General features: G+C 35.8%; 2 protein-coding genes across 2 annotated transcripts; one reads left to right on the top strand and one right to left on the bottom strand.

The window, feature by feature from the left end:
- The first annotated feature begins 350 nt into the window (after positions 1-350).
- MONOS_7166 (putative bardet-Biedl syndrome 1 family protein) lies at positions 351-3,126 on the top strand. Its single transcript, XM_067877473.1, has 5 exons — positions 351-980; positions 1,157-1,676; positions 1,820-2,063; positions 2,192-2,490; positions 2,668-3,126. Exons 1-5 carry the CDS (start codon positions 412-414, stop codon positions 2,842-2,844), a joined length of 1,809 nt encoding a protein of 602 aa, XP_067728157.1. The 5' UTR covers positions 351-411; the 3' UTR covers positions 2,845-3,126.
- Positions 3,127-4,477: 1,351 nt separating this feature from the next.
- MONOS_7165 (uncharacterized protein) lies at positions 4,478-11,500 on the bottom strand (the record flags this gene model as incomplete). The annotated part of the gene is made up of 2 exons (XM_067877472.1): positions 4,478-9,367; positions 10,139-11,500. The coding sequence occupies 2 exons, from the start codon at positions 11,498-11,500 to the stop codon at positions 4,478-4,480; spliced, it is 6,252 nt and encodes a 2,083-aa protein (XP_067728156.1).
- Between the last annotated feature and the right edge of the window lie 1,730 nt (positions 11,501-13,230).

Below are 13,230 nucleotides of genomic sequence, written 5' to 3'. Positions count from 1 at the left end.
ATGGGAAAATATACAAAATAATTAGCCCATACTATAATATATTTGAAGAAAAATTTTGAACAATAATGCTTTTGTCAAACACGAATTATATTATCAATAAAGATATAAACAAATGAATAAAAAATATTTATTCTTTCTTGTTTTTTGAAATGTTTTTTCGAAAAAAAAATTTCTGATAACCTGTCATAATCTCAAAATTGAGTGAAAATTTTGAAAAAAAATCAAAATACGTTACAGCTTTATGTTGACTCATTTCAGTTACAACATTGTATTTTTTTCAAACAAATTAAAATTTTGCTCAATACTTGGTAAAATTTTCATTTTTTGAAATATAAATTTATTAAGGGTTTATGTCGAATTGTTGGATTTAACTTTTCCTTTCCTTCACCTTTTATCGCTTCATCAAAACTAATGGATTCTCAAAAATCAACATCGCTGGCTTCAGGGAAAAAGGACATTTGGCTTAATGCATTGACAGACCCCCTTGCGGGGACTTCAGTTCCATCGACAAATATCTGTCTTTCAGATATAAATGGAGATGGAAAATATGCACTTATAATAGCAGATGATAAAAGACTTTTACGAGTTTGGAGAGGTGGTTCTGTCGTGAGTCAACTTGCACTTCTTGACACACCTACTGCAGTTTTTTCGTTCTATGCAGATAGAACATTGCCAATGACTCCATGGATTGGTGTAATATGTGGAAATCTATTTTACTTTTACAAAACACAGAATGGTATTTTGAGACCAAAAGCAAAATTCGAATTACCAGTATTTGAACCAATTGCAGAAGAGGCAAAAGTTTGGGAAGGGATAAAAAAAGGTTCGATGCAACTTGAAGATGCTCTCGGTGCTCTTGAGCAAATTCGTGATGATGGCTCAGTTTTAACACCATCTGCTCAAAGGCTTCTGGCATTGGAAAATGAAGATGCACAGGAGGCTTTACTGGAAGATATAAAATCTAAAGGAGCTGTTTGGAGGTACGTCACGAGTTCGTTTATCATGTACTTGTTTTTTATGTTTTAAGTGGCAATGAAATATATTTTGCAAAATTTTTTTGTTGTTAGTTTTGAATTTTTTGATATTTTTTTATTTCATTGCTTCATTTTTGACATTATATTTCTGATTCAATATCATTAATCATTTCTAATAAAAGGCCATGTGCAACGTGTTGCGCTGTCATTCATAATCAAATTGAAGACGAAACAGACTTGTCTCATCTTGTTATTGGAACAGAAGCACGACGATTAATGGTACTATCTCCAGCCAACTCAAAAATGCTGCTGTCACTTAATCTACCAGGTGTCCCGTGTTGCTTGGCTGTGGATGGAGAATTTACAACCGATTATCGTATCGCTGTAGGATTTCGAAATGGGTCTGTTGGAATTGTGCGTGATGGAAAAGTGAATGGAAATGTGATTGCAACAGGAACTGGAATTGTCGGGCTTGCGATATTCTCAAAGCGAATTTACATAGCAAGAATGGACAAGCTGTTTGAGGCGTACACAATCAAAGGGAAATGCCTGTTTTCGTTGCAGCTGCCCAGCTATGCGGTGGCGATGGAGATGATGGTGATGAAGACGGCGAGGCAATTTAAGGGAATCATTCTGAGCCTGGAGAATGGAGATGTTCTAGTTTTTAACAACAAAACAGTCGTGTCTGCTACAAAAGTTCCGGTTTGCGTTAACTTTGAATTGTTGAGAAATTATTATTCATAATATCTTTGATTTCCATCTTTCTATCTTTCAAATTTTCATTTTTCTGCAATGGTTTTTATTTATTTATTTATTTATTTTTTCGATTCTTTAAACAACAAAAGGACATTGTGGGAATGCGATTTGGCTTCTTTGAAAGCGAAGAAGGGGCGCTGGTCACCACTCAGAAAGGCGGAACACTTCGAATCGGTTTAATTCAGCGTCAGGCAAATTTGGATGAATCTGCGTCGTTGAGTGCTTCTTCATCATCGACTGCAGCGCTGGATGAACAAGACATACCAATTGTCATTCCCAAACGGTCTGCTGTCTTCTTCGAGCAGGCTCAGGCTGAGGCAGAAGGCTGCCAAGGTATGAAAGATAGTTTTTTGATGATCCACATGATTTAAATTTCAACAATAAATTCATTTTTTTTTTTTGAATATTTATGTGATTTGTTTAAATTCTTCCTCATTATTCCATTTTCTGTTCCTCCTCAGCAATGTACCGTCGTTTTCAGAGAGATCTGGCGAAGATCCGGTTGGAAACGAGCCGTGCGTATGTCTCTCTTCTGAGCACAAGCGGAGGGAAAGGTCTTTCTGGAGCCCATCCTGGAGGCGGTGCCGGGGCTGGGCTGATATCCAACTTTGTGCAAGTGTCTGCGCAGATTCAAGGGCTGGGGCCGAAGTTTAATGTGGTACTGGTGCTCAGCTGCGTGGCAAAAGTTGCGCTGGTTGATTTGTTTATGACGCTGCAAGCCAATGAGGAGATAACGAAAATCACTCAGCCAGTTAGAATGGTGTGATTTGTTCGGTTATACATCTGGGGTTTTTTTATATATGTATTTTTCTGAATATTCTCTTTCCCTTTCTTCTCTTTCTCTTTCTTTTTATCTCTTTCTTCTCTTTCTTCTCTTTCTTCTCTTTCTTCTTCCTTTTTGTTTTTTCATTTCTCTAAATATACAAAACCCCAACAGCTTCCAACGCTTCTGCCTGGATCAACCACCACTGTTGTCGTGTCTGTGCAGTGTATCGATCCGTCTGGTGCTGCAGACACAATGAAGATCGCCATCTCTGCGAAACGCCACTCCACACCACTGCTGATGGCGATGGTCAGACTTCCTCCTTCTGAAACATTCGACATGGTGGAATAAGCAATCTGTTTTTATTTTATTTTTTTTTAAATAAAAAAATGAGTAAATGAACAGTCAATTTTTACTACATTCTGCTTTGTGATTTTCTTCTTTTGTGCGAAAATACAACGGCTATTTAATTCTTATCATGTTATCTTTCACTTCATTTTTATGATTCATTTCTAATTTTGCTTTAATTTGGTATGTGTTTGTGTTTTTGTAATAACTGCTATTTTTATCATCTTTTCTATTTGAAAATAATGCTAACAATTTGCCGCTCGTCATTTGCAAAGAAATGCCCCCAAATGTTAATTTGTCTCTTTTTAAGAAAAAGAATAAAGTATTCCCGTAATCTGATAAATAACATTTTCTGATTAATTTGCAACATTAACAGTTTTGATTCTGAAAAAACTTCATTGTGTCATATTTTTGAATTGGTTGTTGAATGTTCCACTAATGACTCAAATGTATTTGGTCAAATCAGTTAAATTCTTGCAATGACTAACTTCAAAACAAGCAAAATAATATTTTTTTCTGTGAAAAAAGAAAATATTACATAAATTTTTCATATTTATTACTACATGATGTGAAGTTTTGTTGATATTATTTAAAGAAAAAATCAAAGCCAAAATAAAAACTCAAATCAAAATTAAACCAAAGCTTCTTTGAAACCATAAATAATCCTAATAAAAAAAACTATAAAGAATCCGAATGTTGTAATGTAAGTAGTTATGTTATCGCTAAAGTAAATAGTCGAAAACATGAAAAACGCAATATTACCACAATTGCAAAAAGGAGGTATTTGTGGTATAAAATGATATCGATATATATCAACTAAACGTTTTAAATTATCAAACAACTAATAAAATATTTTCAAAAAAATTGTCATATTTCACAATGCGATTCAAAATTGGAGTACATCATTTAAAAAAATAAATTAAATTAAATTAAATTAAATTAAATTAAAAAAGAAAAAAAATTGAAGAAAGAAAAAAAGAGAAGCAACCCTCAAGTTACTTAAACAGACACGAATATTCCAAAAAGGATTTTTTTTGTAAGAAAGATAATCTAAGTAAGAAACAGCAACGATAAATGCACAGGGCATCAGTTTCATTCAGATAGTACACACACATTTCTGGTAAGCATAGACAAACGATAATCAGATGAAAAATCACAAAGATAAAACACGCAATTTCTTCATGTGAATAAATAAAATTAAACTACACTTGACAGAAAAAAAAGGAGGAAAAAATGCATAGTGCAAATTATGTTGATCAATAATAAAATCAGAAAGACGAAGCAAATAAACGAATGCAAAGGATGTTGAATAAAGCCAAGACAAAATTCACAAGAAGAATAAAAATATATAAACTAACATGATGGAGATGAATAATCAGTTTTTGTACAATTAGAGAAACATTAACAAATCAAAATTCAAAAGAAAAGTTCGAGACATTTTTCTGTTCAGATCGCAAAAATGTTAAATAAACTTCAAAATGTTTTTATTTTTTTTTTAAGTTAATAAAAATACCCTCTTCGATTAGCTTCTGATTTGAATCTTCACAAATTCTCTTTCAGCCCGAATGGCAAAAAAATTGCTTGCAATGTATTTCAAAATGCTCATAAATGCTTCGAAAATTGCTTTTACACCTTATTATAAAAATAAAGAAGAACCATCACCGCTATCATCCCCTTCGATATCATTCACACTCATAAAATTGACATCATTAACTTCATCATCTTCATCATTGCCTTCATCGTTACCTTCATCATCATCAAATTGTCGATCATCAAGTTCAATCCATCTAAACTTCCCATCAAATGCCTTTCTCTCAATTGTTTTGTGTATTCTTTGTTTCTGTTGCTTTTGTTTATTTAGCAGTGATTCTCGTGTTAAATCGTGAATGTGCTGTTGAATATGCTTTCCGTTCCGCTTTTTGCGATGAAGAGAGACACATTTCATCAAAGTTTCAAGAGAAATCCCAAGTGCATAAGACAAGATACGTTTCTTATCGTCATCAAAATAGTCACATATCCCGCAGCTCAAATCGGCAATGCTCTGATCATCTGATTCCTCGCTTTTAGCTTGTTTAATTCTACCTGATAGATAAGCTGCAACTTTAGAAATGTTCTTCTGCTCTTCCTCTCCATTCTTGTCAATGCCAGTGAGCAGCTGCTGCGTGTATGCTTCACTTTCTGAATGCTCACAATGACATTCTTCTTTCTCCTTTGAAAAAGAAGTCAACTTTTGCAGTTGTTGCTGGATTTTCATCAAAGTGCTTGGAGGAAGAACAGCCTTTTTGTCTTTCACATCCATCAGATGCTTCATAATATTATGCTTCCTGCTATCTTCACAACATAGTGTCAGCATATCAACAATCCTTGATGGGAGTTTTGCATCATTAGAATCTTTTCCTGTGTTTGGCGGAACAATAAGCGGAGGAATAAGCAAAAACGGGAGCATCTCTCTTGTTTGGCTCAGAAGAGGCTTCTGCTGCATTGGCAAAGCAAAAGAAGAAGATGATGATGAGAAAGATGCTGACGGAATCCTTGAAAACGACCAAAAGTTCATCAGTCTTTCTGTCATTTCAGGCGAAGAAAGAGAAAAAGGAGAGCAGAAAGAATACTCGTGTACTGGTGTCAGAGGAGTCGGTGGATGAAGAAATTCAGAACTTGTTGGCATTGCAGAGGGTATTGGACAAAAAGGAGTTGAAGAAGCCGATGGAGAAAAAGGCCGAGACGGAGATGGTGATGGCAATGGCGAAGTACAATCAGAATAAAATAAAAAGCGAGATGAAGCCGATGTATGCAGCGTCTCGGGTGTTTCAGGAATTCTGGATGAAGAGAGATATGATGGAGAAGCAGAAGTTGAAGCAGAAGCAGAGATAGAGGCAGAGGCAGAAGCAGAAGCAGATGGAGAGGCAAGCGAAAGAGGATTAAGAGGTGAAGAATACGCAGGTCGAGAAATTCTGAAAGATTCTAGTGCTGATGCACTTGAACTTGTACTGAAGCCCAAAGAGGTTAGGGATGGTGATTGCGATTGCATTGGAAAGGCTAAGGGAGATATCCTACACAAAGGATGGTTCATTGAAATTTCACGCTCAGCTTTCATCAAAGCATGATAGCAATCGGAAGGAAGTGTATGCTCAAACAACAGCGCATCGTTAGCAAAGCTGTCATCAGAACAGGAGCTTGTGAACTCTTCTTCAGAAAATTTGAAGATTCGAGAAGTGACTAGAGGAATTGTTGTGGTTGGAGGGAACTTCAAATCTCTGGAAGTTAAAGTCATTCCAAAGCACGGCAGAGCCTCGGACGATTCAAAATGTGCGAATGAAGAGCCTTCAGAGATTGGAGTTATGTTCTGAAGCTTCCGACCTCCTTCAGTAAAAATGTCATTTGCTTGGCATTCATTCACTTCTGCATATTCCCTAATTAAAAACTCTTCCGCGGTTTGAATAACTCCAGTGAGTTGCTTGTTCGACCAACTGACCCAGCTCTCGTCTTCCTCTTTTTCATAAATTTTGTCCAGTTTTGCTATTTTTGCGGTAAGTGCTCTGAGACGCATAAGCTTTTCTTTGACTTCGCTAAAACGTGAACTAACAAGGCAACTATTTATCAGTCCATCAAACTTCCTCATCATCTCCCTTTGGCTGAATTCACTGCAATCATTGCGATCCTCGTTTATGCTTTCTATTTCATCTTCGTCTGTTTCATTTCTGCTGTCGCTGTATTCTGAGCAGTCCCGCACTGAATTCAATTCATTCAATCTTGATTGCTTGACTTGTGATTGCTTGGTGCGTCTCTTCTTTTCTGATCTGTTTTCATTTGGGTACTTCATCTTTCTACAATTTCGCATCTGGGCGGGCAAGTGTTTGCCTCCTGTAGTTTTTATGGATTCCATTTCTGCATCATTTTCGTATTCGTTCAATAGATCTTCATCATCTTCCACAAACAAGTCATCTCCGTCCACTCTCTTCAGTGCTTTCAATTGCCCAGACTGACGCCAGCCGAGCGCACACGTCCGCATCAGCTCCCACGCTTCAACTTCACCGAGTGCTGCGACCGCCTCTGAGAACGGAATTATCCGCAGCCCGCGAAGATCCGGCAGCGCAAGCAGCAGCCGCCAGAACAGCTCGTGCATCACCAAAAGATCGTTGGGGATGTTCATCAGAGGGAAAGCACGTGCTTCGCACAGCTGCTTCTTGTCTGTAATATTCCAAGGAACTGTAGCAATGTCCAGGCCGTACACAAAACTGTGCATAGCAGAAGGGAAAGGAAGACTGTCCAGAGAAGATACAGCTCGATGCTGTGAATATAACGGGCTGTGCACATATTCCAGCATGTCAAGTGCAATCTTTGGTGATTTGAGGATCTGCCTTGTTGAATATACCAGAAGGGGATGAAGTCGATTGGGGCAGAAGCTAAGAAATCTGAAAAGCTCTTTGTTGGGACTTGTCTCTGGAATTGTTCGTTTTAGGAGCATCTTTTTCCTTTTATGTGAAGAAGGTTTTGCTTGTCCTATTGAAAAACTTGATGTTTGGCCTGTGAACCTTTTATGAAGAGAATAAGTCAAAGGATCAAGTTTGATGTGACGTTTTGAAGATGTTATTGCAGTGCTCTGAAAATCTGATGTAATTTTGGTAGAAAAACAGGAAAGTTCAGATGTATTTTGCGACAAATCATTGGAGGGCTTTGTATTTTCAGTGACAGTTGGTTCATTTAAAATAGATGTACTAAAGTTGTTGGTGGCTGTCTCTATCGTCGTTGATGCTTTTCTTTGAGGAAAATGAGAATAATATCTCTCGAACACTTTTGTACACGATGAGAAAGTGGGCCATGCGCAACGTGCAGAGGTGACATCTGAAGAGAACAAAGCCTTAAAATTGGATGAGTGACATTTTTGATCTCCTTCTTGTTCAATGCTGCAATACTTAGGCAGCTTACGCGTATCTTCGTTGTGGCCTCCATCTTTTGAGCAATTAACTTTAATCTTTAAAAATTGTTGTTGTTCGGATTTTTCCTTCAAATTCTGTTCATCGTTTGATAAATGTTCTGGATGTTCTATTCTTCCCTTGTGCACAGAAGGCATTATCGCTTTTGAGCTTTTTGAATGTGCTCCTTGTTTGATGTTGAAATACGAGAAAGTCACATAATTCTCAGTCGCTTGGCTTTGATGGTGACAAAGGTCTTTTTCAAGCATATAAACCGGTGTGCAAAGCATGCGATGTTTTGAGATTGCTGATGGTGCAGGTGTTGAACTCGAAGAATTCATTGCATTCGCAGGCAAAAACGGAGATTGGATCAAGGGATTCTGTTCGAAATAATTTTTTCTTCTTCCTCCCAGAAAAGGTAAATTCATTGATATATTGCTGTGTTCCTTTTCTGTCTCTCTGATGTCGATCCACTGAATATGTGCAAGCTGCATCGTGGCTGTCGACGAGAACCGCAGCGGAAGCGACCTCTGGTCGATTTTCCGTTGGTGAGCGAGCGCAATCGTCTTCGGCGTCATAGCCTTTGTGCAGGTCGAATGATAAACAGATTTGCGTTGAGTTGTTATGTTTGCGGCATATGAGGAGCGCATAGCAAAGGCGTCGGAAGACTCCAGTGTGAAAAGAGGCAGAATCTGGGAGCCAATCGGCACAGGAAGAGAATAATCAGATGGTTCCAGCATTGAGTGGCTGATAGCAGAATCGAGAGTCTCAAAGAACTTCACATTAGAAGCCAGAGAAGGAGAAGATGCAAAGCAAGGTGAAGGTGTTACAGACGATGCTGAAATACAACAAGAATCAAAAGAAGATGCAGGTTCACTGGCTTGAAATGATGTACTGACTAAAACGCTTTGGGCATTAGAATCAATTAGAGGCATTAAAACAAAAGGTTGCGTTTCAGGGGACAAAGTGCAATGAGTCTCGATTTTACTACCAACATTCTTGTTTAAAGAAGAATCTTGGCTTGTAGCGTTACTAGCGAGCGTAGATGAATCAGAAGCAATAGAAAGAGTTAATGCAAGTGGTGGTAAAGAAATAGGCCTCAACGGAGGCCCAACAGCTGAAGATGCAGAAGCTGAAGAGGTGTCAAATGTAAATGGTGTTGTTGAAGCAGGAGGGGATGATGGTAATAGCAATTCATCATAAATTTCATCGCACAAAAAAGTCTTCTCGGATGCTTGTGGATCTGTGACTGCATAATTTTGGACCTTATCCACAGCATTATTTGAGGAAAGGAAATCATCTTCAGATAAAAGAGTTGAAGGAATATAGGGCGATAACTGATTGTTTTGTTCGCGTGAATGCGGATAAACATTCATCATTGGCGGCGTCAATAGCACACCTGTTACAGAAATATCTGTGTTTGTATTAATTGTTGAGATTGAATCGTTGTTTAATTCTGAATATTGAGTTAGTATTGAATTTGATGCTGCATCTGTATTGTGCGATTCCGTTGCGAGCGCCACTCCAACAGGTGCTAGTGATTGCTGTTCTGGTTGTTGTTGGTCGTTTTCCTGTGGAGAAGGCGTTGGTGAGTGCGTATCTGTCGATAATGACTGGACAATAATAGAACGATGTGAATTATTTATAAGATTGTGGAGGATGTTTGTTTGTATATTTATATTTGGAATTTGTATAGGAGCAACAGTAATTAACCTTTCTGGATTGTGCATCAAGTTGGGATCAGAATAATTTGACAACTTACAGCTTCCAGCAAATTCAATTGATAAAGTAGAAATTAACGGATATATTAATGCTTCTTCGTTGGGATTTAACAATGGTCGGTTATTATCCTTCTTTTTCGAGGATTTTCTCTTTAAAAAATTTTTATTATTACTCCCACAATAAAAGTGTTTAAAGGAATCAATTCCAAATAATCTTCGATTCCCGTGTGTAACAGTTATAACACCATCATGGTCGCCAGTAACGTTTTCTTCTGATATATCACTTAACAAACTGTATTTTTTCGCATTTTCATCATCGCCGAAATCGTCTGTCTCAGAACATTGCTCGAAATTCCCATCTCCTTCTTTCACATTTTCAATTTCATTTTTTGCATAATCTTGATATGCCTTTCTTTGGTTGGCACAAATGCAAATAACCGTTTGTTCATCGTTTTTCAGAGATTTTATCAATCTGAAATTACAAAATATCATTGATTTTGTTTCAGAAATAATCATCTCCTTTTTGTTCATGCTCATCTTTTTCTTTAAGAATTCTTCATTTTTTGTAATAAATTTAGATGTTAGAAGTGAAATCTCCTTCGAAGTTTTCAAAGAAAAATCATCACATTGATCCACATTTTTCTCTTTTGAACAATCATTAACCTTTTTGATCTTTTCCAGAAAGGAAGAATCAACTTTTTTGAACTTCTCTTCATTCTTGTAAGTGCATTTATCATTCAATGATGCTTCATTAAGTAATGTTAATTCAAAATCAGGTATTGCTCCCTTTTTTTGATTCCCATATTTTTCTTCTTCGGTATTTTCATAAATTTCTGTATTTCTTCCATTGTCGCAAAAAGTTTCTTCAAACGTATTTCCTTCATCTCCTATATTTTCTTTTTTCATTTCAATTTTCATTCCTCTTTGATTTTCCTTAAATGCGTCATTTTCAAAATTTTCGATTGTTTTCGTTGTTTTATAATTCTCGTCTGTGCTATTCGATGCTTCATCTCCAATTTTTGTAATAGATGTTGTTCCTTGTAATGCTTTAGAAGTTAAAAAATGAGGTGAAAACTTCTGTTTTGCATCTTCGTCAAATATGTAATTATTTTTATTGCTTCTTTCTTTATAATTTCTTTCATTTTCCGTATTCTGTGAATCTAAATCGTCTTTTCCTTTGATCTTTTCGAGTTTTGATGTCGGCTGTGTAACGTCTGCTTCGATGTCATCTTCATTGTGTTCCTTTTGTTGAACTGGCAAATTTTCTTTGAATTCTATCTTATGACAATCTCTCCTGATCTTGTCAATGGCTGTATCATTTAATTTCTTAACATTATAAAAAGATCCCAATGAACGATCTGAACATTCGGCACGCTGTAAATTCTCGGTACTGTTTCGGCCTTCACCGCAAATAATACAGATCTGCTTTCCTTCTGAAGGGTGCTTTTCAGGGCAGCTGATCTTTCTATGCTCTGTTAGTTGCTCTTTTTTCGTTTCCTTTTCAATATTTCGCTTTTTCTGCTTAAAATCTGGGCAAATTTCTTCAATGGTCGAATGATATGTACTTCCTTGTCGCACTTCCTTTTGCCCAATTTCGTCAATGTAACTATCAATTTCAAAATTTTTTTCTTTTGCTTGCTTTGCATCGATCTTCGCAAATTTGGGTTCATCTTTATCCATTTTTTCATTATAACGTTGAATAAACACAAATCTTCTTGGATCTGCAACTGAATTGTCTCCAAAAAACAATTTTGTGTTTGTTTGTAACGGTGCATCTTCGAGAACGATCCTTCGGTTGTATTCCTGTTCTTCAAATGGCTTCGGCAGCGCCTTTGTGGATCTGTCGCTGCTGTCAATCGATCTGTTGCGTTCTGGTGTTTGCATTATCGATCTTGAAGTGAAATAAGTTGTGGGTTTGTAAATATAGTTAGCTGCATGGTTTTCTCTTCTGTGATCTGTTGTTGATAGATTTGCCGTTTGGATTTTTGCGTAAATATAGCCTGTATTTGAGACTGGCAATGACATGTTGGCTTATTTTTCAAAGCTTTGCGAGCTTTGAATGGTTTATTCGTTTTGATCTATTTTGTCTTCGGCATGCTTGAAAGATCATATGATTTTTAATTGCATTGCAGAAACGAAAAAAGTGTCGTGAAGGTTTATTTGCGAAGAGGTAACTTCTGCTGTTTGTTGCGGAATTTGCATATTTTCGCAATTTGTATCAGTATTTTTCCCATGGAAATATTCTGATGCATTTTCATGCATTGAATGCATATAGGAATTTCTGTTAAAGGTAATTGTTTTCGTTTTTAATGTATTGGAATGATAGTTATGCTCAAAAGAGTTGGGGATGTGCTGACTCGAATAGTTTGGCAATTAGTTCCTGCAAAAGCATCTTTTACAACATATTCAGTACAATTTGTTCAATGCTTTTCTGTTGTTTTGAAATTAATAGAATCTTACAACTCAGAAATCAAATCCTGAAGTTTTTTTGAATGCAAAAGAGTTATAATTGGTTCGGGAAAAGTTAAAAATATAAACAAGTTAATAACGTCCATACGATGTCATGAAAAATGGATTACTATGAAGCTAATTTTCCTTGAAGCAGGCTTTAATTAAATAAAAATCGAAAAAATATTATTTCAAAATTAGAAATAATGTGCAAAGATAAAAAAACAAAAATATTCAAATTTGTTGTCAAATATTATAAATAACTCTGTCAAACTAACCTGATCATGTTTTATTGAATAAACAAAAATTATTTATAATTAATCCGAAAGTTATGGTGCCACTCAAATATTCAACAATTTGACTTGTCCTATTTTCACTCTTGAGAATTTTTTCGTCTTATAATCAACATATGAAGATTCAATGCTTCATGGAAAGATGAAATTTGCGCTCCTTTGAAAATATAAGTTGCTCATCTTCAGATTAAACTCAAGTTAAATAATACTCTCTGTTTTCACTTCCACAAGTGAAGAGTGGTTTTATCCTGCATCATTTTGCATTAGTTTATTGTTGGTTCTCGAAATCTAATGAAAATGTGAGAATTTTCCCTTTCAACTTTCAAGTTGTGGTTTTATTCATCAAGTCACAAATAAGTCCATTTTCAACTCGTTTTTCTTCTTCAAAATCAACAGCGCATCATAAAATCAAATAGTAAAAAGTATAGTTAGCCTTTTATCTATTGTTTTGAATCTTGGAGAGTTCTTCAGCGTACATATAATTTTATTTGTTGAACTGAACTCACAGACAAAGATCAAAACATCAGAGTAACTAATTTGCTTATATGCTTATAGTATCGATTTTCTTCACGTGAATTATCAACTTTGGAGAAAATTCGTTATTTTCTTGAAACTTCAATTTTCTATCGTAAGAAAGTTAACAGCCTTCCTCTTTTTGATATTAACACATTTCGCACTTAATCTTACATCATCATTCAGTTACATGAGTTTGAAGAGGGTTACAAGATTCAAATAGCGTTATTATTTGTATTATGCAAATTAGAAAGTACTTTTTTCTTTCGGTTGTGGATAATGATCTTTTTAAAGTTTTTAACAAATGCAGAGATTGTGTTTTTGTTGTCAAATTTTCCAATTCTATAAATTTTTTAGAATTTGTTTCACATAATTTTCATCCAATATGTGAACTTTTTTGTTTTATGTTCATCCATCAATTTTCTAATATTTATAGAACTTTTTTTGACGCATTGCGCTCACTAGAGCGGAGGACTATTAAAAATCCATTTCATTTTTGGC

The sequence above is a fragment of the Monocercomonoides exilis genome (genome assembly GCF_001643675.1).
Source record: "Monocercomonoides exilis strain PA203 chromosome Unknown scaffold20-1493094, whole genome shotgun sequence".
In the NCBI taxonomy this organism is placed as follows: Eukaryota; Preaxostyla; order Oxymonadida; family Polymastigidae; genus Monocercomonoides; species Monocercomonoides exilis.
Note: the sequence above shows the minus strand (reverse complement) of the source record. Positions and strands in the feature narration are given on the sequence as shown.

What these genes read in the sequence shown, in the direction of transcription:
- MONOS_7166 (XM_067877473.1), top strand. Translation starts at nt 412, where the DNA reads ATGGATTCTCAAAAATCAACATCGCTGGCTTCAGGGAAAAAGGACATT. An exon ending in TGTCTGCTACAAAAGTTCCG is followed by an intron (nt 1,677 to 1,819) that starts GTTTGCGTTAAC and finishes AAACAACAAAAG; the next exon opens with GACATTGTGGGAATGCGATT. An exon ending in TCACTCAGCCAGTTAGAATG is followed by an intron (nt 2,491 to 2,667) that starts GTGTGATTTGTT and finishes AAACCCCAACAG; the next exon opens with CTTCCAACGCTTCTGCCTGG.